A 25,848-nucleotide genomic window follows, 5' to 3' on the forward strand; every position below is an offset into this window, starting at 1 on the left:
TGGGCCCCTAATCTGATATGACTAGTGTCCTCTTAAAAGAGGGAATTTGGAGACAGCACCCACAGAATGCCATGACAATAGTGGAGTTATGCTGCCACAAGCCAAGGAACTAAGAGAAGCTAGGAGAGACCCAGAACTGTTCCCTCCCTGGGGCCTTCAGCAGGAGCATGGCTCTGTCAACATGTCGATCTTGGCCTTCGTGCCCCCAGAATTATGAGACAACAAATTTCTGTTGGTTAAGCCTCTCCATTTGTGGTACTCAGTTAGGGCAGATCTAGCAAGCGAATCCATCCATTAAGTGTACAATGAACAGAAAACACATATAGACGGCCAAGGGCACATCCCATTAGGGACTGTGTGCAGCCATGTCTTGTAGGGAAGGAACTGATGGCCAGGTAACCTGATCAGCTGGAAAGTAGAGTATCTGCTGTACATTTATATACCGGAGTCATGTCATCCATTGATTGAACTGATGGATTCAACTGCGTATGCTGAAGAATAAAAGAAACGAGAAAGAAATAATACAAATGATTTTTTTCCACCTTTCTACAATTGTATCATGTAGCCTTCACCTTCATCAACACTCAAAAGAAAAGTGCCACTGTTTGCTGGACACTAGCGATTTCAGGGGTTTGCATGGACAATTCCTGGTTTTTGTTCACTGCAGTCCCTGCCTGATGTGAGGACCTAAGTTTGCTCAAGATGAGACTCCTTGTTCTGTTGCCTCTTGTCCTTCACGTTCCTCCTGGCAAACTGTTATTTCTGAAAACTTTGCTCATGTGACACATACTTTGGAAGCCTGGTCCCTCATCTCATTGTTTTGTCTGTACCATTTCAGTTTCATTTATATAGTTTACTTCTGCATGCTTCACACTGCCTTGCAATAGTTTGCAGTCTCAGCTTATAAACGTAATGGTGCCAGCCGTGCCTGGCACATCTGAGATCCTTCGTAGTTGCTGGCTTTAGTTGTAGTATTTTTGCATTTTTATAGAGATTAACTGTCCCACTCCACCAAATTTCTCCCTCTATTCTTTCAACAAAGGTTGAGTATTCGCTGTGTGTACTTTCCTGAAATACTGGTGTCACGATGCTACCACTGAGCTACCAAAATAGTAACACCCTCAGGGCCATGAGCCTTTCCAGAGGGTGTTGCTCTGCTTTTACATTTTCTTCTAAAACTTCCCTCGCTGTCAGGTTTGCAATTACTTTTAATTTCCCTATTGTCAGCTGTCAGAGCATCTCTGCTTTCTTCAAATCCCAATGCTTCGTGTTACACCCTTCACTTTACATCTGGGGAGTTGCCGTGGGCGGCTCCATTTCTCCCGTAGAATTAAAAGTGTATGGATTTTGTGATAGCTATTTATGTTTCCAAGACTTGAGACTTTATTTCCAAGATTGTTGATTTTTTTTTTACTTTCATGGAAAAATTCAAGCTTATAATATTTTAGCCAACAAGATTCCTGGACTCCACAGTAATTAAGTATCTGTGAGGAGCTCAGGGGCAGGAGCAGCTGTGAGGTGAGGACCGTCTGGTGGGCTCACAGGAAGGGGGACCAGGGCTCCTGGGGACGCCTCAACTGAGAAGGACTAAGTATTGAGTTAAATTCAAATCATCTCACTAGTTATAAAGATAACTATGTTTTTAAATTTTTCAAAATATGAAAGCAATACATGTACATAAAAGGCAAATCACATTGAAACATTGAAAGGTAGTGATTGCTAACAAGGCTTTCATGTAGCCATTTGTTCGCTCATTCATTCAGTGGATGTTTAGCGTGTGCTTTCCAAGTGCCAGGCTCTGTTCTAGGTTCTGGGGAAGGAACATCCACAAATGTTTTATACACACACTCGTACACACACGCACGCACGTACGCACGCACACACATACACACTTCCCCCCAAAAGAAATTATTTGACATGCTCTTCTGCCCCTTGCTTTTAAAACCTAACATATCTGATAGATTATTCTTGACATCCATTTTATTTCTCTTTAGTTTCACAAAATGCAGAGAAGTACAGAGAAAAAAAATACATAAACCACCCATAGTGTATTTAATTCTCCCAGAATGAACATGTAGTGAGTTGCTTTAAATAAAAGAAAGAAAACCTTAGTGACGAAATTGGAATCCCCATTCCCACGTTCCTGCTCCGGTTTCTCTCCTGTCTTCCCTCCATCCCTCCTTCCCTGATCCACAGAAGCTCGGGTTCTCTCATGCACGTTTTCATGTACTCACTATATAAAGAGAGAGCACTGTTTTGTGTCTGTTTTTGTTTTGTTTTGTTTTTTAACTCACTGTTATGTTTTTGGTTTCTACCCATGTTGAAACCCAGGGTTTCTAACCCATTCATTTTAACTGCGCTATGATGTTCCTTTGTCTGAGTAAGCCCCATTGTGTTTATCCCATTCCCTAGCAATGGCATTTTAGTTCTTTTCCCTCATCTTGGTTACTGCTAAGCATTGCTCCATTGATCCAGGGGTCCTCAAACTACGGCCCGCGGGCCACATGCAAATACAAATATTGTATTTGTTCCTGTTTTGTTTTTTTACTTCAAAATAAGATAGGTGCAGTGTGCATAGGAATTTGTTCATAGTTTTTTTTTTAAACTATAGTCCGGCCCTCCAACGGTCTGAGGGACAGTGAACTGGCCCCCTGTTTAAAAAGTTTGAGGACCCCTGGATAAGACAATGCACTTCACTGGTATATTGGTGGGCATTTGGGTTCCAGTTTTTTTTGTGGTTTTTTTTTTTTTCAAACATTATTACAATGACCACTCTTGAATGCATAGCTTTGCATAGTTGGGCAAGTTCAACCAATAGGAGGGACCCTAGAAAAGGAATTACTGTGGCAAGTGGTGTGTGCCTGCAGAGTTTTGATTGATTTACAAAATTGCTGTCTGATTTGTGCACCAATTTGCAGTCCCAGTATTAAAATATGAAAATACTTGTTTTCCCACACTTTTTTCCAATGCTGGTGATTAAGAATCTTAGTGTTGACATGCCACAGGAAAAAAAAATGTCATGTTTTAATTTGTGTGTCTTTAATCACAAGTGAGTCACACCCTTCTTCCATTTGAATTTCTTTCTTTTTTTTTTCAAAGAAACTTCCTGTTCTTGTCTTTGCTTATTTTTCAGTTGAATTATTGGTATTTTCCACTTTGATTTGTTAAAGTAGCTCACCAAATTTAAAACACTTATTCCTTGAGGAGGTGCCATACTTGCATCACTCAGAACTTAAAAGTACAGAATGGTATGCAGTGTGACACTCTGTTCCCTTTCTGACGCTCAGACACCCAACCACGGTTTTTAGATTTCCTGTGTGCATTCGTGGGTCTGTGTCTCTTCAGACATATTTTCTACAAGCAAATATGTGTATGTGGTCTTTTCTCCACAAATGACAATATGTTGTCTATTTTATTTGACACGTGACTTTCTTTTTAAACATACACATTGGTCCTTATTTTATATTAGTACATAAAGAACTTCCTCGAGCTTTTATTTTTTTGTTGCTGCATAGTAGTTCATTACTTGTTAACTAGTGTTCACCATTTTTCTGTCACAAGCACCATTATAAGGAACTTCAGTAATGTCACACATTTGCAAGTCTGTATGTAGGATAAATTCGTAAAAATAGCATTGCCAGGTCAGTTTATAATTTTGTGAATTTGCACTTTTAACAGCTATTGCCTCGTTGCACTCCATAGGGACTGAACCATTTTAGTCCTACAATAGCAATGCACAGATATCTCACTGAATGTTGCCCAGTGTTTTGTGAGGTGGGCATCATCTCTGTATTATCTACATGGAAATGGAGGCTCAGAGAGGCGAGCTCCCTTAGCCAGGGCCACACAGCCTGTGTATGGGCAGAGGCAGGGATTTGAATTCAGACCTGTCTGATTTCAGCATCATTCTCCTGTCATGTATACTCCTTACACTGGGCTATTGCACAACGCCTTGTAGTGGGACTGGACAGTGCACCTCGTGGGACATGCTTTGTAAATTCTTCTACTTCCTAGGAGTCCAGGAAGGGAATCAAGTGGAAAGATTGGAAGCTTTTGATAGAAAGGTTTAGTCCAGGTGTTGCTCAGTGACTCTTAGACCATTTCCAAGGTGCCTTTTCAGACATTGTACTGCTTGTTTTATAAATAAGTTTTCCCCACGGGAACAGGAATGAGTTCCAGAATTAAGGGCTGGCCTTTACCGGCTCCTAACGTGCTTTTAAACGAAAACTTATGTTCATTTTGTTCAATCTATCTTTAGTAATTCTTCCCTTCTAACCTGAAAGTCTATTTCATTTTCTTTTGTAACTTTTAGAGTTAAACATTTGATTACATCTCCCTCAATTTTTTATCATAAGAGTTTGGCTTATAATTTATTGGTGGACTTCTCTTCCCAGGGCTTTTGTGAATTTAAGTCCCAGAATGTAGTAAGACAGAATTTTTGGTGACAGATAGTATTTATCTCAGAAATACCAGGCGATTTCTATTTTTTATTTTATTTTGTATTGGTCAAGTATACAGTATAATTAGACAATCATATACTTTACGAAGTGTTCCCCCCAATATTTCCAGTACCCATTTTTATCTTCATTTCCTAATAAATGCATTTAAGTGCATAAAATTTCTTCTGAGAACAGTTTGGCTGTATCCCGTAGATTTTGAAATGTGGTGTTTTCTAATAGCTTATACTTTCTATTTTGTTTTACCCAGTTGGACTACTGTCAACTGAGTAAATGTTACCTTTTGGAAAGGATCGAATGACAAAGATTAAGCGTGAGCTGTTATAGTTCGTTTGTTTAACACTTCCCAGTCTCCAGCTGTGTGGTCCTTGGTCAGCATGCATCCTCTGGCTCTCTCCTGAGCTGGGAGCAGCACACCTGGGGTGATTCCCAAGGAGCCCTCCTCCCCAACCCTCCCCCTTGCTTTCTGGAATTGCACAATGTTCCCTCAGCTACTGTTTTAGAATGTTGTTGAAACAGTTGTTGATTATGTCTGAGTTTCCTTTCGGTGAGAGCACGTGGAAAAACCCTTGTTTCTAGTCTTAACATTTTTCCTGGGCCATCGGCCTGAGCAGTTAATTCTAAATGGCTTCTGGAAAATTTTAGAACACTGGCTTCCCCTCTAAGCAGTGGGCACAGAATGGCCCCTTGCTTCCTGTGTTCTTTTGCTGCAAAAGCCAACACTGTGGGGATGGAGCCAAGGGCCAGGTAGTCCCTGCATGGAGCACAAGAGTTCCATCTTCTGTCCGTGGGCTTGCTTCTCTTTTTTCTTTCTTCTTATCCATGTTATCTTAATTTTATACACATCCCTGTTAGCGTAGGTAGAATAGGAATAAAATTTAAGCCCGGCTGGCGTGTCTCAGTGGTTGAGCATTGACCTATGAACCAGGAGGTCACGGTTCCAACCCGGCCAGGGCACATGCCCGGGTTACGGGCTCGATCCCCACTGTGGAGTGTGCAGGAGGCAGCTGATGATTCTCTCTCATCACTGATGTTTCTATCTCTCTCTCCCTCTCCCTTCCTCTCTGAAATCAATAAAAATACATTAAAACATATAAACATCCTAAAAGCCAAATTTGTATTGGGTGGGATTACAAAAAGAACGAATTTAGAATGAGAGGAGGGGGCGGGAGAGGACTCCCAGGGCAGCAGTCCAGGGGAAAGAAGTCTCCGTAGCCTTGCAAGGACAGGAGGGGAGACTGGTTTACAGAGAGCAGCTGCAGACACAGGCTTCTGTTTAGTAACTCTGTGGGGAACAAGCCTCTTAGTCAACACTCGAGCCAAAAGGTGGTGAAACAATTGTTTACTGGTGTGTGGCATTTCTTTACCATCTGTGGCCTCCTGTGGGAATCAGTAAGTTCTCGGATTATCATTTTAAAATATTTTAAATGGATGGCATCACTGATTCAATAGGACATGTTTATTAATTGAGACGAAGGCTCTCTCCGAACCTGATCAGAAGTAAATCGCCTTCAATCCCGGGGAGGAGGAGGTTGTATGTGTTTTAATACCCTCTTGGCAACTGGCTGACCCAGAAACTCAGCCTAATGAGATTTGGACAGCAGGCTTCCAAGAAGGAGATCGATTGTGGCGTGCTGTGCTTAATGCAGCCAAGTCTAGGGTGGTGCAAAATGAATGGATGCCTGAGATGCCTGCGTTGCAGGGAATTGCATTTCTGTAAAGAGCCATTGCACATATAACTGGTGTGATAGAAATAAAGCCGAGTGGAAAGGAACATCTACTCTGAAATTGAAGTTAATAGCAACTTCAGAAATGAGTGTCTCCCAGTATTGCATTGCAATGACAGGGAGCAGACCAGTCTTCTTAAAGACCACTTTGCTCGCAGGTAAATCCAGATGTCCTACCGGGAGGTGTCTATCAAATCTGCCCACTTCTCTCGGTCAGTACTGTCCTCGCTGAGGCTGCCCATCACCTGGACCATTGCAGTGGCCCCTTAACTTTCACAGACGATGCGGAGGGGTATACATAGTAGTTTCCTAACGACCATAATAGTGACACCAGCTGGCCTCCCTGCTCTTCCTGGAACATGTCACATGATGTCCTGCCTCAGACCCTTAGTATGGACCCTTCTGCATGGCTTTTCATGTCATTTGACTCCTTTGCTCAAGTGTCATCTCAGAGAGAGCGTCTCTGGCCACACTGTCTAATTCAGGACCCCTGTCCCCACTCCCTTACCTTACTTCATTTTTTCTTTGTAGCACATCTTGTGGCATTATAGTAAATATTTGTCTTGCTTATTGGACTTTAAACATCTTGAAAGGTGGGGCTGTACTTTCTTGTCCTCCTCAATACCATGTCTCCAGAGCCTGGGACAGTGCAATGCTCACTCACTATTGTTGTGTACATTGGTGGATACTCTTGGGTGCACTCCATGTGCTCACTGCGCTGTAGTCACAAGGCCTTTTAGCTCCTAGAATCTCTCGATGCTCCTTCCTGACCCTGGTGCCTTTGCACGTGCTGTGCCTTCCTTCTTTATGGTCTGCATCCTCTCAGTGGGCGACTGGCTCCTTCGTATCTCCGAGTCTCTGCATAGGTTTCCTCTTCAGATGGAACAGCCTCCTAGCCTGTTCTTTTCCAACTCAGTGTCCCCGATCTCACTCACAGCACCCCCTCATCTTCACTCTGTCAGCACCCACAGTCTCTGTTATAAACATCGCCTTGCCCTCCTTTCTCACTGATTTTCTTCTGGCAAAATCCCAAACCTCCTTGCCCCATTTTCTCATTTCTATCTCGGAGCAACTGAACGCGCCTAGAAAAGATTGCTGTGTGCCCACGGACTTGCTTTAGACGTGTATCCACAGATCCAGGACGCTCACGCTCCTGACAGTTCTGACCTGTTTCTCAATCAATCTCCGTTTCCACTTCTTTTTTAAAAAAATATTTCATTCTTTAAAAAATTTTTTTTTTATTGATTTCAGAGAGGAAGGGAGAGGGAGATAGAAACATCAATGATGAAGAGAGAATCACTGATTGGCTGCCTCCTGCACATCCCCTACTGGGGATTGAGCCTGCAACCCGGGCATCTGTCCAGACTGGGAATGAAACTGTGACCTCCTGGTTCATAGGTCAATGCTCAATCACTGAGCAACACTGGCCAGGTTGTTTCAATTTCTTACTTGCATTCTTTCTCTTCTCAAACTTCTACCCTGAACCCTCCTCCACCAGCCAGTGACCTCATAGTTCACCACGGGAATGGATGGAATCACATGGAAACTAACTCATTGCTCCCTATTTTTATTTCCAGTTTCTCTGTAGGGCTAGTAATGCATTTAGAATTCTTTTCCCTGGGTAGAGTTATTAATCAAAAGATATGATTCTTCAACAAATGACAAATGCTAGCAAGGATGTGGAGAAAAGGGAACCCTAGTACACTGCTGGTGGGAATACAACCATTATGGAAAACAGTATGGAGTTTCCTCAAAAAATTAAGTAGTATGTGTTAATGCAAAGTGCACAGAAACAAGTAAAAAAGGGTGTGTTCTCCACCCAAAGGTAACCTATGTTTACATTTTGCTCTACTGCTTTTTAGATTTTTTTCCCAAGGCCAAGTTATTTTTGGTGTTTTTTATTTAGTTAAAATCACATTATGTTCTCAGATAGAATCTAAACATAAAGACATGGCCTATAAGAAAAACAGAAGATACTTACCACTGGTCTATGTATGTAGATTATTTAAGACTGACTATGCTTGAGGGTTTAATTATTTTTTAAATGATGATAAATGAGACAAAAAAATAAAAGGTTGCCAACTTTAAAATCAGACTGAATTGAGGACTTAGAGCTATAAGAAAATCAGATTTTGTCTGATGTTTAATGTACCACTGGAAAGGCTAGGGTTTTCAAATTCAACAATAATGGTGATTTTGGATTCTTTTTTCATTTACAAGAGGTCTGATTTCTCAACTCCACCCCCTTTGGGGCTTAATAAAGAAGCTGAGGTACATAATTTTTTAAAACAAGAAAGATGAGGCTTCTTTTTTATTTTTAATCTTTTAAAAAAATTATTGATTGATTTTGAGAGAGAAAAGGATTGATTTGTTGTTCCACTTGTCTATACATTTCTTAGTTGATTCTTGTATGTGCCCTGACCAGGATTGAACCCCAAAACTTGGTGTATTAGGATGACACTATAGCCAACTGAGCTACCTGGCCAGGGCCAAAAATGAAATTTCTTAAGAACACTACCATGTTTGAATTTCTAGATTTTTTCCCCCAAGGAAAATACTCTGGCCTTATGGTATCTTCTGGGATCTTATTTAACTGTCTTGTTTAGGACATGCAATTTCTACTCACACTTGCCACAGATCCATAGCACTGGATTAGAGATTATGCGTTTTATGTGGGAGACAGAACATTTTCTGCCTTAAGGAATGGACAGTCTCTAGGCGAGGAAACAAAATGTGTTTACACAGAATAAAGAGTCCAGGCAATGAGTAAGCCAGAGATCATTAAATGTCACGTGTGAATGATAACTTGTAAGGGTTTAGCAAAGAGGGAAGTCAGCTGAGGACCTCAAGTTTTAACTTAGGAGGATAAAGTGGGGGCTTTGGGAGGTGGTGTTAGGATCACCAAAGGAGAAATGCAGGAGGCCAAAGGTGGTAAGGGATTACAAATTTGTTAGGTCATCTGGAGACAAGATGGGCTGAGTCCCAAAATGGTGCCATCACCCAGGGATGGAGAGTCAGAGGTTTTAAAGGATTCTAGGCGGGGGTTTCCCAGTGGGGAACTCTCTGGGAGGGTCCAGAGAGGAAAGATAATGGTCTTAGCAGGTGAAATGTGGTCTAAGCGAAAGGGAATGTCGGTTGTGAAGTGGCCTAGAGGTCAGCTCCCAGGGGAGGGGTATTGACTCAATTATTTGGTCAAACCTAACATTCCAGTATTTTTATTTTATGGAATAGGGACGGAGGTCATAGTTACTTCCTGCTGAGGGGGTCGTCGAGATCATGGGGGAATGGACTTTGATTTTAGTTGGCCGGAACACTGTATAGATTCCTCATGTTTGGGGCAAGGGGTTACAGGAGCATGATTTCCCCAAGAGACTGGTTGGTGAAGACTCAAAAGTGGTCCTGAGGCAAAGATGAAAAATGACACAGAATATATGGGCCAAAAACGAGGATGAGGAATGGGAATGTTAATAGTCCTGTGAAGGGAAATAGCCAGGTATACCAATTTGATCGGTAGGTGGTATTAAGGTCACCAAAGGAGGAACGCATGAGGCCAAACGCTTGCCTGGAATCTGTGTTGTCTTGGGGAGGAGAGAGTTTTCTGCCCTGATCACAATGGTGGCATGCCTACCACTGCTTTCCCTCCCCAGACGCAGGGGGGTTTTGCTTCCCCAGCAGCCGTGAGTCTTTCCCTGTGTCCTACAGGCAGGAGCGTTTCCAACCTCTTCCCCACAGATGGCTTTTGCATGTACGCGCACCTTAGAAGCATAGGGTTTTGCCTTGTCTATGGGGCACAGAGGATCCACTGCTTCTCTCCCAGTGGCTTTAGGGCTTTAGGGCTTTTGCTTCATCTGAGAATGTCCAGGGGGGAAGTAGGAGGTAAGATTCTGCAAAACAACGTTCCTCCCACCCGCAAGAATTATCTAGTCGGGGGGCTTCATGCCTTCTCTCAGCTGCAGCCCATCACCCCTTCATATCCTTACCATGCAGGGACTTTCTCCAGGTGTCTGCCCTGCCCCAGTGTCTCTTATGAGTACCCAGTGGAGGCTTGCCAGCAAATGTAAACTCATTGTTTCTGGGCCTTCCAGAACCTTCCACATGGACATGTCAGCCCACAGTTGGCCTTTAAGAGCTTGTGAACATTTTTGGTGATTTCTTCTTTCCTGCTTGGCACTCTTTGGAATTAGTTGCTTCACAGCCTCAGCTCTTGGGTGGCCCAGGAAAAGCGACACTGTCACTTGTTATCTGGATAGTTCTCCTTGCTGGTGGGAGGAACGTTGTTTTGCAGAATCTTACCTCTTAATTGCCCCCTGGATATTCTCAGTGTTGGTTAGTGTGAGTCTCCGGATAGGATTTCCCCAGCAACACAACTTTCATGGTTTCCAGTTTGGGTTTTATTCATGTAACAGGGCTTTGTGCTGTGAACTCAGGCTGATATTTTCCCCCTAGTTTTTCCTTGTTTTCTCTCTGAGCTTTTTGACTTGTCCTTCGATCCCTCCTCCCCAACAAAGAGTTGAATCCAACAACTTTTTTATTTATTTAAATGATTTCAGAGAGGAAGGGAGAGGGAGAGAGAGAGAGAGATAGAAACATCAATGATGAGAGACAATCACTGATCGGCTGCCTCCTGTACACCCCACATTGGGGATCAAGCCCGCAACCCAGGCATGTGCCCCGACCAGGAATCGAACCGTAATCTCTGGTTCAGAGGTTGAAGCGCAACCACTGAGCCAGGCAAGCTGGGCGAATCCAGCAACTCTTTTTTAATTTTTAAAACAATGCCTCTTTACTGAGTTTTAAAAACATTCAATGTGGAATTTAATAAACAACAACTTTTGCTTTGGGTAGTCATGTTTTATCTGTTTTCATGATCTTTATGTAAATTGTATAATTGCAGCAAGTACAACCAGCAGAAAGTGGTTTGGAGACAAACAGGAGAGACTGGGAGAGCACAGAGCTCAGCTGGCCAAGTGGGAGGGATGGACACAGGGTCACCGGAAGCTGGTTCTGGGGCCTTAACAAAACACTAGAGTATATTTTGTCTGAACCAAACACTTCTTGGGGAAAAACTGAGTTTCTTCCAGATATTGAATTCTTCATTATTTCTTTTCTGATGATTACTTATTGGGTAGCATCTAAATTTTTGCTGATTTAGTTTCCTTTTTCCCCCCAGTTTTTTTTTTTCCTTTTTAAATGACAAATACTAAAAACTGAAATAGTGTAAAAATGGCTCCAGGTCACATATCGTACACAAGATATAAAACCTGATGAACACTTATAGGCAGTGGAATTTGTAACTTGATAGTGTTAGAACTATGTCTTCTCTTTGTTCTTTTTTTTTTTTTTTTTGGAGGGGTGGGTAGGGGAGCATAGAGAAGTATGTCAATAAAAGTTACTTGTTTACAAAACTTTATTCTTTTAAAAATTAAAAGTAAGCTCAAAGTATACCCAAAAAAAGAGGTTCCCTTCACTCTGTTCCTATCCCACTTTCTGTTCCCTGTTGCGGGTGGTGACCGTCAGCAGCTGAGAATAGGATTCAGCCGATCCCCATTCTCATAGGAGTGTGTGTGAGGTCACTTGGACCCAGGACAGACCAAGAAATAATGTGATTCAGGCCACATTCCTTACAGAGGTCCTCCAAGCGAATTTTCCACAGAAACAATTACACTTTCCAGGAATGTCTTAGGGGAGGAAACCAAATACCACGGGAATCCATGGATGGTTTGGCTGTGTTTTCTGCCCCCTCCCTGGATTCGTCACTGGTGGCAAGGCTGCCCTGCCTGTCCCAGGTCCTGGGCCCCTTCCCAGCCCTAGGGAGGCTCTTGGGCCCTGAGCCTTTATGGGGCACTCAGTGTCAAGGATTCCAAGCCCTAGGAGACCCCAGAAGTCTCCCTTACCTGTGCGACTGAGGGGGTACCTGCTCCCATTGAAAGAATTTGAGGTGATTTAAGGGCAACTTCGCCAGCAACAGGTTTGGTTACCTGCTGTAAAGATAAAATGAAATCCCAGTTCACGATTGGTGGATTGGTGTGGACATGTGTCTGGAGAAAGCTATAAGGACCAGACTGGTCCCAGATATTTTCACAAGAATAGCTTCCCTAGCAGCGTTTTTTTCCGAGCATTTTTCTTCAAGAGAGAGAGTCAGTGCCACGGTTAATTCTGGGACAAGCCCATGTACACCAATGCATCAGTCCTCTAGGGAGGAGGCTCACACAGCCACGTGTTGACAGCTGTCACGGAGGAATAAAGCATGCCAAGGTGCCTGGTTGCATCTTAAATAAAGGAATACTTGATCAGACACTTGGAGGCATGGGGATACTTTTGACAGTTCTAACAAACTCGGCATGGCTTCTAAAGGTCTGAAGCCTCAATTTCTTTATTAAAAACCAAACCAAAGAGTTCAGTCATGTTGACAGAGAATTTGAACTGCAGGATGAAGGGCTCCGTGAAACAGAGAGTGCAGGACGGTGGCTGTGTGAGGTGCAGGTGAAAAGTGCATGTCCCTGGAGCACTAGATGCAGACAGGCTGGCCAGCCACGCCTACAGGAAAGAGGCTGTCCGGGGTTTGGTGGACTCTAGGACCCAAGGTAGTCGCATCATATTGGGTCCCCAGAATCACTTCTTCACGCTCAGCCTCACCCACATTAGCCACAGGAGAATGTGAGCCAAGGAGTGGGCAGATGGTGTTCACCCCAACGGCAAAGGACAGAGAATACCCTTCACGAAGCTGGGCTGCTGGAAGACGGGCTTGCTGAATGCGTTCTTCGAGAAGAGCCACCTAACCTTACAAGTGACAAGTTAGTGTAGTTCTGCCATTTTCCGCTGGAAATCTTTTCAAAAGCCATTTGATTGCCTCCCTTTAAACTCAGCACACATAACATATGTCAGTTTTGGGGGGTGGTTAAGGGCCACCATTCAAGATCAGTTGTCCTCAGAGACTATGTGAGGTCCCGCTCTTGCACTAATTGGGCCCCAAATGTGGCCCCTTGCTCAGCAGGGGCTTGGGTGGTCAGGAGTGGACCTTGATGGTGGTGAGTCTGCTGGGTCATAGGTACTGACCGGGGGTGCTCAGGTGCGCTCTGCTCCAGCTCGCTTACTGGGCATCCCTGTTCTGCGGGGAACAATGCCAGCCTTGGTGGAGCGCTGGTGAGATCTCTGTGTCCACCTGGCCAGGCTGTAGTTCCCACCGAGTTAATGAAACTCTAATCCAGGTGTTGCTGTGGAAGTATTTTGTAGATGTGGCTGACACCTCTAATTAGTCGACTTGAAGTGAAGGACATTGCTTTTTATACTGAGTGGGCATCATCCAATCAGCTGAAGGTCTTAAGAGAAAAAACTGAGATTTCCGGCAGAAGGGGAAATTCGGCCTCAAGACTGTAGCATCAACTCCTGCCTGAGTTTCTAGCCGGCCAGCCTGCCCTAAAGATTTCATCCCCCACAGCTCCTTAAAATAAAGCTTTCTATATGTATCTCTAGCTCTAGCTTATCTGTAGCTCTATCCTTGTCTCCATCTCTGTCTCTTACTGGTTCTGTTTCTTTACAGAGCCCTGACTGACACAATGATCCCAATGGTTGGAGATTAGGATGGGGAGGAGTGTTTAGTTAGAGAAAAGCCTAGCCCTCTTCCCATTCCTATCACTGAAGAATCAAATAAGCCAGGTCCCCTTGTACCTTGAGGGAGGCTCTATGATCACCCAGTGCTTTCTCTGAAATACCCATGCTGTGTGTAGGTGGTGTGACTGTCAGCGATGACACCATTTTCATCAACCTTAAGCTTGTGTCTTGGAGATGGGGTGGTTGGCCCAAGTCGGCCTTTAAATAACTGAGGAGCTTTCTATTACCATAGATGCCATTTTAACTCACCTCTATTCTCAAAAAAGGACCCCAGCTTCTCTTCAAATGATGGAGATGTGTATTGATTGTTATGCCTTAAGTTAAAATAAAATGTCTAAGGCAGTGGTTCTCAACCTTCTGGCCCTTTAAATACAGTTCCTCATGTTGTGACCCAACCATAAAATTATTTTTGTTGCTACTTCATAACTGTCATGTTGCTACTGTTAGGAATCGTAATGTAAATATCTGATATGCAGGATGGTCTTAGGCGACCCCTGTGAAAGGGTTGTTCGAACGCCAAAGGGGTCGCGACCCACAGGTTGAGAACCGCTGGTCTAAGGCATGCTTCCCTGCTTTTTCTTTTTCAATTAATCTCTCAGCTATCAGAGCTGATCACACGTACCGGGCTGATTCAATCAGATTTAAACAGTTTCATGCAATGAGTTGGCTCCTTAAACATGTTTTTTTGATAAAAGGTAAACTAAGTCAAATTATCCAAATAACCAGAAATTTCCAAATTTGTTTGACTTAGTGAAATATATTAGTAATTTCCCATTGATTTTCAGAGAGAGTGAAAAGGAGGGGACAAGCAGGAGGGAGAGAAAGAGAAGAGAGACACATCAATTGATTGCCTCCTGCACTTGCCCCATTGGCGGGGGACAAGGATGGAATCTGCAACTTAGGTACATGCCCTTGACCGGGAATCAATCCTGCAACCCTTCGGTGTACAGGCCAGCACTCTAACCACTGAGCAACACCATCCAGGGCCAGTTGTGCATAATTACTAGATTGGTGAATTAGAAGAAGTGGCTCTTAACCTATGTGAGAATTTAGCCCAAATTGAACATGCATGGAAAAGTCCAGTTTTGCGTAACTGAAATTTCCGGGGTCCTATGCAGTGTTTGGAGATGAGATGGGAAGGATGTCTCATGTGATTTGGAACTCTTGGGTTAGGTTCATGATAAGAAGCCTTTCATTTGTAAAATATTATATATGTGAAATTATTAGAAAAGAAATTGCACTTGTGGTTCCAAATAATGAAGAATCTGTGTAACATTTTATCAGTGACTTTTAATAAAGTGTTTGTGGTTTGCTGATAAATATTAAGGTGTATTGTGAGAAACTGAAAACTCTTAAAAATAGCAGCTCTCTACTCTGCCACTGGCAAAGTAGTAAGTCAACTGTATGTGCCCTTCAGTCTTTGCTATGGTTAAGAGCCTCATCAGCTCAATTATTTACCTGCATTAAGAAATAGGAATAAAATTCTAAGAATACACTAATATAGAGAGGTACAATAATTTGTGAATATATATATATATATATATAGACTTTTATTCTCTAAATATACATTTTATACTTTTATTGAAAAATTAATCTTGCTACTGTTCTGTCTCTCCCCCCCTCCCCCCCAGATATTGTAAGAGAAATACTACAAAAGAAGTTTGAACTCTCAATGGATTATGGGAAGGTAATTTTTATTGATGTACTTGTTATTAAAATAAGTATGAAAAAATTTTGACTGACTTGAAAAGTAAATCTTTAAGCAACTGGTTATGTAATCTGAATTTAGAAACCTTTTTTGATGAACTTTTGTGGAATATTGGAGCACCTTATAAATTTCATTTGAACTACAGCAAAAATGACAAAAGGAGCGTTGAAAGAAACCTTCACCTTTCAAATTGTATGTTATTTAAAAACTAAAATTTCCGTAAAGGCAGTAGTATGCTACTTCCTTAGCTAACAGAGGAGAAGTTCCTTGAGCAATGTGGGGGTTGGGGTGCCAACCCCCATGTAGTCAAAATTCGGGTATAGCTTTTGACTCCCTAAATCCTTAATTACCAATAGCTGTTGAAGAGACTCAAAAAGAGCCTGGAGGTTTTGCTATAAATAAATGACAAAGATGTATTCATGGGTCTTAGAGTCTGCAGACTGAACACAGTTAGCAAACCCCAGAAGTGTTCCAAAGGAGAGAGCCACAGTCAGCGTTGTTACAGGAGAGTCACGTTCTCGAGACTAACCCTGTGTCCTTGGCCTCTGGGTTGGTCTGAGGTCGTGATCTTCTCCGTGACCCGGTGGTCTGGATGCTGGATGTCAAGGGGTCTGGATACGTGGACTTTCTCGCCTTAGCCCTTCAGGGGGTAGCCAGAGATTTGATGTACAGTCTAACCTCCTTTCTTGAATGTCTCCCATCTCAAACAATTCGGTTCTCAACCAAGTTGTTCACAGGAAAAAAAAGTCTTGGTTGTTGACCAAAATTTCAGTTTTCAACCTGACAACCCTTCCATGCTGATAGCTCAGCATGACAAAAAGCGTCTTTCCTACAAACAAAGAGAGAATGCTTTTGTTGCTGGTGATTAGCACAATTTTAAAACATAAAGAGGCCATCAAGAGTGCGAATGTTGTTAAGGGTGTGAAAGTGCTCACGAAGCAGCAATCACAAAAACAAAACAAACAAAAAAACGAGCAATCACAGGCAATTGAGTAGATAGAAAAACTGTTGTTGATTTGGATAAAGGAAAAGCAGTTAACTGGTGATAGCATTTAGGAGGTAGCGAGTGATATGTGAAAAATTTCTTTAAGGTTAGTAGGGAGTGGTTGCATAAATTTAAGAAAAGAAGTGTTTATTGATAAGTTAGACATGTACTGTATATAAGAAAGGTTGAAACAAAATCATTTGAGGGTCTGGAACAGATTAAGTCAATTTACATTATTTCTAATGGGGAAAAAATGATTCTGTTTTTTTAACAAATCGCTTCTCAAACAGCCTTCTGGAAGGGATTAAGTTCAAGAAATGAGGTTCCACTGGCTGAGGTCATTCAGCATGCCCCATGTGACCCTGGAGGCAAAGGTATCTGAACTGCCCACGCCAACATTTTGGATATCTCATTTGAAAGTTAATACCATCACATTCTTCTCTCCCATCTGTGGAAATCTGCCATCTAAAACAATAGTTTCTATACTTGGATTTCTTGGACCAGACAGTTTCAAAAAAGTAATCTGGGGAATGACCTAGAGCCACCTAATTTCATTTTGCCACATAAGGACATTTATTAAGTCAACCATAATAACTTTCGTTTCCTTTTATACACATTTCACCTCCTCCATGCCCCCCCCCCCCCAAAAAAAGATAGTCTTATAAATTGAGTGAATTTTGCTTTATGGGAAACTCATTACATCTTTATTTTTTGACTTCCCTGAGGGTTGGTCCACCTTCATCGCTGACCAGTCCCTGTCTCTGGGCCACTGTTTAGAAATTGTTGGTCTTAGGCAATGGCTCCTAGTCCCTCAACTCATCATTTATCTGATTCTGAATAGGCAACTATTGTATGCCAGGTCCCGGGCTGGGCACTGGGGAGAGGATGGCAAGTGTGGCTGTCATTGTTCTCCATGCCCCCAAGCGTACAGCCAGTCACCCCAAGTGGAGTGAGTGCTGTGAAAGGCCAAGTAAAGGACTCCAAGGCAGCATGAAGGAGGATGGGCAGCAATCCCAGTCTATCTCGATGAGGAGGAGCATACAACAAAGGATGTTTAGTTTTGGTGGGAAAGCATAATGGGAATGATATTCTGGACAAGGAGGCAACATGAGGGAGCCCAGAGTGAGGAAGGGAGAGAGCAGGTGCTTTCTGGAGACTGCAGTGGTCGGGGCAAATGGGGCCGTGAAGCCAGGGGTAACCCTACTGGGCCACATTAAGAAGTCTGACTTAAACATGGTGAGGCCCATGGGATGCTATTAGGCGAGGCAATGATACCACCGGGTTTTTATTTTAGAAAAGATACTTTGGGAGGTGGTGCCTTTGGCTCCGGGGCTTTAGGCAGCTGCCACTTCTCTATTTCACGAAGGCCACATGGGTAGTGTGTTAAGCAATTGCATCTTTCCTTCCCAGTCCCCTCTCCATACCTGATCAGTGTACCTATTCAAAACCTCCCCAGAAATCCAATCGTGATTCAAATGTACGTTCCAGAACTTGATTCTGCCAAAGCACTCTGCCTCCAACAAGCACTCAAGGTTTCTATGTCTGCCTTGTGTTGGTCTTTCTCTCACCCGACTTTTCTCTGCGGCTGACCTCTCACGCAACTTTTTCTGTTTTCTTGATGCATGCTGCCTCCGCCTCCCACAAACTCCACTGCTGTGGCCTCCACAGCCAGAAAGCGTGGTGTTGACTCTGCAGGTAAAGTCCTTGTCTGCTCGTCCCCATTGCTCTGTCTAAAGCCAGCGAGTTGGGTCAATGTATTGCTTTTTCCAGAACTTCCTCTCCTTCACTGTCATGTCCACCGTAATGGTCTTTAGATGATTGGTTTCTCTTTGGTCTCTGCCATCGTCTTTAATCGTCCTTCAGTTGTAGTAGTTCAGGGGAGAAAAGTGACCCATCTTGGCAAATTCGGATCCCGATCTTCCCTTCAAGGCAGTTCACAAAGCGCCCCAGAGATCCTGGTGTTTCAGAATGTCATCGAGGCCCATGAAATGACATCTGTCCTTATGCTGTCCGACCTAATATTTAGTAACATAGGAAAGCTTGTGTATCAAAGATAAAATTTGTGTTTGGAGCTAAGGAGAGGATATTTAAAACATGTCAATACACTTTCTCTCCTGGGTTTGGGTTCAGTGTTTCTTAAGACTCAGAAAGGATTATAAATTCCTTGAAAAATAGTAAGTAATTTAGAATATTTGCTGAGAAACTATAGCAAAATGTATAAACAAGAGTTTGGGGTTGGTTTCTCAATTGGCTAATGATGCAAATCCTCAAGGGAGCCAATGAAGACTCCCTGTCATGGGCCTTAGTTTAATTAGGACCAGGTACTTGAAGAATGTGGCAAAATTTTGCCACTTTTTTTTTCTTTTAGCATCCTAACCTCAATATCTAAATAGATAATATTCGAGTGCCATGTGCCCCTGACTTAATAAATACTCTTAAGCATTTGCCCCCAGAGTTAACCAATAGGAGTTGAGTATTTGCTGCATGCTGGGCAGTTGGCTGGTTGTTTTCCCATTAAACCATTAACTGTGTGTCCCTCACACTGTGCTATGGGGTTGGTGCTACTGTAACGCTTTCCAGTTCAGGGAACCAGACGCCCCTGCCGGGATTGAAGGCCCGTCTTCTAACTCCAAGCTCAGCCTTCTCTCTAAAAACATCATGTTGGCTCCTGGGACCAACACTTATGTTTCATTCATTTGGCTCAGCTTGGCTCTAGAATCTGTTGCTAAGTGGCTAGCTGGCCCCTTAGTTGCAAACTGCCAACCTATAATTTTCTGCCATTCTTCAAAAATGTCTTGTTTTATGGAAAACGTAACTGCATGTGAGTTGGAATGAGACGAAGTTTCGTGATGCAGTTGCACAAATTTTTATGTCTCCTAGAATAAAATCAGGAACGATTATGGAAACATAGTTTGGTCACATGCTTGTATCTAGAATTTGTGCCAGTTGCTAAGCATCTAGGCATCTAGTAACTGTCTGAGACCCAGGCAGCCGTACCCAGCCTCACTGGCTCTCAGTGCCACTTAGTAGGTCTCCACCCCATGCCTGGTACTGTACTTGGCACGTTATTGCTACTCCTACGTTACCCGCAATGGTCACGATGACCATACAGAGTATGTTATTCCCAGTGTGTGGGTGGGGAAACTGAGTGGCCACATCTGGCTCAGAAAGTCTGATCCTGTTTTCTAAATTTCAGTGTATTCCAGATTCTTTTGTAACTGACCATGAACTTGACATTAATTGATTCAATCTAACTGCTTTGAAGCCTCGATAACTTCCACTGGTCCTATTTTTCTGCTTAAAAAACACCCTACATGTCTTCATTACGCAAGCACTTCTGCCAACATTGGTACACCACTTAAAAACAACATGTCTGGGGTTGAAATAAAACCGTTTGCATCTTGACCCTGTATTTGGACGTTTTCTCAGGAGCTGAAAGAGGATAGAAACAGCTGACCTCGTGTTCTCGTCGCTCACATCTCTGCTGCCTCTGTTTCAAGAGGAGCTTCAAAGTGGGAATATGAGCTCAGAGTGTCAAACAGGTTAAAGAAAATGAATCGTGTTCACGAGGGGGCTGTTCCCCTTGTTCTGGGTTCCAGCACATGCTGATTCTTCTGCTTGACTTGCAGGTCATCCAGTATGAGATCGGGATTATTTTCTGGGCCGTCCTGGGACTGCTCTTTGTCATCGTCATGCCGCTGGCAGGGCTCTGCTTCGGTCTGTGCCGCCGCTTCAACAGGTGTGGCGGAGAAATGCACCAGCGACAGAGGAGGGACGGGCCCTTCCGGAGGAAATACTACGCCCTCGCCCTCCTGATCCTCTGTGTGCTTATGAGGCGAGTAGAATCTCTGGCCGCAGCTGCCTGGGTTTTGGGTGGAGGAGGACTGTCTCGTGTTTTACCTGTTAAGCCTGTGAGTTAGTTTAAAATGAAACGACAACAACAAAACCCTCCAAAAACAGAAGAGAGAGAACAAAAATGTTTGTCCAGGATGGCTCAGAAAGATGTCACTGTGACCAGCAGCTAGCCTTGTCATCAAGCTGCCCTAATCTACGTGCTCAGCCAGCCCTTCTATGTTTCTTCACTTTGAAGACATTCTGGTGAACCTTAGACTGCAGGAAGCATTTACCCCCTAGAAAGGTGGCTCCCCCCGCCCCCCCCCCCCACACACACTGTTCTCTTAAAACAACATTTTTATTGATTTCAGAGAGGAAGAGAGGAGGAGGAGGAGGAGGAGGAGGAGGAGGAGAGAGAGAGAGAGAGAGAGAGAGAAACATCAATGATGAGAGAGAATCATGGATTGGCTGCTTCCTGCCCTGCACGCTTCCTACTGGGAATTGAGCCCATGACCCAGGCATGTGCCCTGACTGGGAATCGAACTGTGACCTCCTGGTTCTTGGGTCCATGCTCAACCACTGAGCCATCTCCCTTCTCTTAAATAGCTATTGGGGACAGGCAGCGTGCAGGACGGCAGAGCAAGTATTTGCTAGTTGATTTGCATGTCCAGGGAGATCTTAAAGGATGGGCACAGTCCCTGAGTTTTGCAATTGGAGAATATTGGAGAATGGAATGAACTTTCTAACACTATATCTAGTTTCTTGAATTTGCAATTAAGCCACCCCCCTCTCTTGAAGTCTGGAGCACACGTCCCAATTTAGGATGTTTTTTCCTGTGGCTTGTACTGCTGAAAGTTTTCAAACTGACTAGCAGATCTGAAGTATCCTGCTTTTATTTTAGGATGGTGACATTTTGTTAAGAGTTTAAATCAGATTCTTCAGCTGAGGAATGTGCTCTATGACACTGGCCCCTGCCTTCCCTGGTTGTGATATTCTTCATCATTCCACATTTCCTCATTCATTCGACCAGACTGCCAGCCACAGAAATGAAGTACAATCAAACATCTCGAACAATTCGGTTCTCGACCAAGTTGTTCACAGAAAAAATGTCTTGGTTGTCAACCAAACCTTCAGCTTTCAACCTGACAACCCCTTCATGTTTGTTTAAAAACAAAGGAGAGAATGCTTTTTTTTTTTTGCTAATCCATGATTAGCACAATTTTAAAACATAAAGAGGCCATCAAGAGTTCCAATGTTGCTAAGGGTATGAAAGTGCTCACAAAACAATAATTCCAGGCAATTGAATAGGTAGAAAAACTGTTGTTGATTGAATAAAAGAACAGCCGTTAGCAGGTGATAGTGTGATAGTATTTTGGAGACAGTGATATATGAAAAATTCAGTTAAGGCTAGTAGGCGGTGGTTCAATAAATTTCAGAAAAGTAGTATATATTTATAGCTTAAACAGTACATTATTCATGTACTGTATATAAGAAAGGTTAAAACAGAGAGTCATTTGGGGGTCTGGAAAGGATTAATTCAATTTACATTATTTCTAATGGGGGGAAGAAATGATTCAGAGTTCAAACAAATTGCTTCTTGAACAGCCTTCTGGGATGAATTAAGTTTGAGAAACGAGATTCCAAGGAGCCCCAATTACTTGAGGCTACGTGACATTTTTAAAACTTTTATCTCACAGCACACATTGAATTTATATATGAATTATAAATAGAAAAGTAGTATTTGAGATAGGTTTGTTTAATAAAGTACAGACTGGAAGTGTAAACTTCTTTACCTTGAATGATTAAATCTAGAAAAAGCTATTTTGATGTCTTCTGTTTAAAAACCCCTACTCATTTGCAAGTCTCTTCAACACCATGAGTTGAATAATAGCTGTGTTAACCATAAGTAATCACAGTTATTCCAGAAGTGCGGAGACCAGGGGAACACACAGCTTTCTGCATTGTGATCAGGTAGGAAGGAGAGGAAAGTATGTTCCAACAGCAGAAGATGAGATAAGAGGGAAGGCAGATAAACAAAAGCAGGAGGCAGAAAAGGACAGAGAAGCAGCTGTTAGCGGCAGGCTTACATGGCCTCAGCAGAGACGGGTACTGCTGATAATTGATCTTTATATGTGATTTTTTTTTTTTAATTCAGAAACCACTTGCCTTTTATCAAGTTCAATTCTATTTGTGTCTCTGTAGGAAGTGTCACAATTAAAAATGGAGTTGATGTGTAAATTAGTCTTGAGTGCTCTAATTTTTCATTCACCCTTTTTTTTTTTATTAAAAAAATTAGGTATTTTTTCTTTTTTAATTGAGAAATGGATAGGTGTCAAGGAGAAGGCACCCCTAGTGATATGGACTATATGTGGTGAGCTTCTCCCTGTGTGTGGGTTTTCACCAAGGCAGCTGCGCATCTACAATTCCACACACGCTGACATGTGTTTACGTCAGTCTGTGTGACCATCAGCCAGAGATGGAATTTCCACCTCTCGCTGCAAACTGTTGAAGCAGATGTGCCTCGTGGCGGACAAAGCCAAGTTTCCCCTTCTTTCTTTCCCTTGTACTTGTCGCCACTGCATTTTTCCGAATTTCAAGAAAGGTTATAGACAACCAAAAGGAGCACCGAGGCCTGTATTTCTCCAGCACATGTCTAGGTTTCTGAGTGTGATAAGTCAGCTCTGGCCAATTACCCTGGTGAAAATGGAATCCCGGTCACTTTTCAGGAAGATGGCCATTTTCCAAAGTTCATTTTTCATAAGGATGTCATTGTCCGTTCCTGGCTTGGAGGCCACAAGGTTCCAGAAGAGAAATTGAACTAGCCTGTGTGAAAATCATGAGATTTTCTTAACGTGAATGAGAAGGCTAGTTATTTAAATTTTAAACTTAAAAATTATCTTTAAAAAAATAAGAGATCAGATAGAGACCAAAAACATTGATTTGGCTTTCACTGGCTAATTTCATTAAGCCAGTAGAAATTGGTAGAAAAATAAATTACTATGAATTTCAAAGGTGTGGCCTTACTCCTTAAAAGCTTTAAGTCTTTAATTTTAAGTGTATACATGACAAAATTGGTCTGTCCATCACAAAATACAGAAGATACAATGCTAATTTGCCATAAAAGTAACATGTTTATCTTCTGTTAAACATTTCAAGAGATTTTATTGTACTGCATAAAAAAAGTACATGTTTTGATAGCTTTTGTGTTTAGATAGAAGTTTCAAATTAGAGATTACACATGGAAACCAGTTGTTTTTCCTGGTATTTAAAGTTTCTTGTTTCTTTGAATAGTTGCTATTATTTAAAATGGGAGATTTTTACATAAGAATGCAGATTTCCAGATTTGGGGGAAGATCTGGCAGTACTGGTCTGTCATCTTGGGGGCACCTGCTAGGGCCGCAGGGCATCTGCCCCACCCCCACCTTCCACCTTTAGCTCCCAAAGGTCTCTGCCACACTCCGTGCCTTCCCGCTTCCTGCCTGCCCAGGTAGGCATCTGAATTTTCCATGCTTAATTTACAAATAAAATTTACAATGTGGCATGGGTCTAAAAGTCAGCTTTGACAGTTGCTGAATTCTATCCCAGAATTCTGTTTAGTACAGTTTTTTAAAAATGACCAATGCTTTCATTTTCATTGGGCCCATCATTGATCAGCAGAAATGTGGATCTTTTGAAATACTGCATGCTGCATTAAAATTCAGTGTCATATTGCAACTCATTTTACTGATTGATGATCTTGTAAGTAAAGGCGTTTATTCAATAAAGGATCAAAGACAGTTTCTGACTTGGACACTCCAGACCTATGGCTAATCTTCTAAATGGACCAAATGAAACAAAGTCCAGTCTCTAAAAGCACCTTCACAGAGAACCCACCACAGGTCAGAGGCCCCCGGGTTATGCAAAATTGACAAAGAAGCAGTTTTCATCTCTTTTTAGAGAAATTAAGCACAGGTAAAAATAAAGACAAAATAGAGTATGAAGTGAGAAACAGACCATCAGAATTTCAGGAGAGCCCTCTGGGAGTTCCAGGTTCCATGGGGGTGGGGAGCCAGTGAAAGCCAAGAGGACTTGGACTTGCTGTTGTTTCTCAAGTCCACTTTGACTTCCTCTATGGCACGATGGGTCTGGAGCATGATGAATGACAAATAATTCGGACATGCTGGGGAGAGACAGCAAGGGCCCCAGTCGGAAACCATGTCGTGGGCAGGTGTATGTAGGTGACGACCCTGACTTGTCATGGATGCTTGGAAGTTGGCATGATAAATAAAGCTCCAAATACATGGTTATGACTCAACTTGTTTTCCCCTTCTGACCACGCTGCTCCAAAGTCATTATTTGGGGTCATTTGACTTTAGTTGGCATGAGTGCACCACTTAACTGTTATTGCTATGGTATGAAGTAGGCCTCATAAATACCAATGCAGACTTGAGATTGACAGCAATGGATTATAAGGTGGTCATTCCAAATGGCACCGAAGATAGATAGATAAATAGATAGATAGATAGATAGATAGATAGATGGATGGATTACCATCAGCACGAACTCACACTTAAAAATAAAATTCATAGACATCCAGTACCCCTCTCCCCATGGCTTGACAAGCACTTCTCTAGTTTTCAATTTTGTGATACCAACGGAAGCTCACAGAAGAAGAGTGGCTTTCTCTAGCTCACACAGTACGAGTTACGGGTAATAATAGTGGCAAAATCTTGTGTTTCTACTCTAGTACACATTCCACTGGGACTCGGTAAACCTGAGAAATATTGTTGAATATTGTGCATTACAGACTTTTTTTTTGGAATAGTTTGGGAAACTAACTAATGTGATACTGCTATGGGGAAATGTTTTAAGTGAGACCGATGATGAACGGATGCTCCCCAATTGGAATGAATGATGACTATAAACTGGGTGAATGACTGTCTCCATGTTCCCAAGACTGAGGTCCCCTGGGGACACGGAACTTTTGATGCAAACACAGACACCTGGCCTCCCTACCTGTGAATATATGAATGCGTAAAGCCGGAGACATCGCTTTTGGTGCAGACTCAGGGTATTGATATTCTGCATCAGGATTTTCTCCCCGAAGTTTGTCCATTATTTGCAAAACTTTGTTCTATCAAGACTTTGTTCTATCCTTACCTTCTATTTTGAATGGTTACAAACTTAACAGTTTTTTTAAACTATATTTTATTGATTTTTTACAGAGAGGAAGGGAGAGAAATAGAGAGTTAGAAACATCGATCAACTGCCTCCTGCACACTCCCCACTGGGGATGTGCCCACAACCAAGGTACATGCCCTTGACCGGAATCGAACCTGGGACCCTTGAGTCCAAATGCCGATGCTCTATCAACTGAGCCAAACTGGTTAGGGCAAACTTAACAGTTTTGTTACTGACTTCTGTAGGTAAATTGGTCTGTTGTTATGTTCATATAATTCTTTACTGCCACCTAGTGGCTACGTTTAGCAAAGCCTTGGTAATTAGCCATTTTTAAATGTGACATTTTCATGTTCTAACTAAGGCTTT

General features: G+C 42.6%; 1 protein-coding gene across 7 annotated transcripts in view; it reads left to right on the plus strand.

Annotated features, from left to right (window-relative positions):
- Positions 1 to 25,848, plus strand: part of PROM1 (prominin 1) — an 80,635-nt gene that overhangs the window by 14,348 nt on the left and 40,439 nt on the right. For 5 of the 7 annotated variants that reach the window (XM_070399069.1, XM_070399046.1, XM_070399061.1 and 2 more), the window contains exons 3-5: positions 15,427 to 15,482; positions 18,157 to 18,183; positions 20,118 to 20,323. In XM_070399069.1, coding sequence (XP_070255170.1) covers positions 15,427 to 15,482; positions 18,157 to 18,183; positions 20,118 to 20,323 — 289 coding nt within the window. Of the gene's footprint in view, positions 1 to 15,426; positions 15,483 to 18,156; positions 18,184 to 19,951; positions 20,031 to 20,117; positions 20,324 to 25,848 lie in introns of those variants that run through there. The other 2 variants (XM_070399055.1, XM_070399087.1) reach the window with 2 other exon arrangements.

The sequence above is a fragment of the Myotis yumanensis genome, unplaced genomic scaffold (assembly GCF_028538775.1).
Source record: "Myotis yumanensis isolate MYYU_CA2020_CCGP unplaced genomic scaffold, mMyoYum1.0.hap1 SCAF_1, whole genome shotgun sequence".
In the NCBI taxonomy this organism is placed as follows: domain Eukaryota; kingdom Metazoa; phylum Chordata; class Mammalia; order Chiroptera; family Vespertilionidae; genus Myotis; species Myotis yumanensis.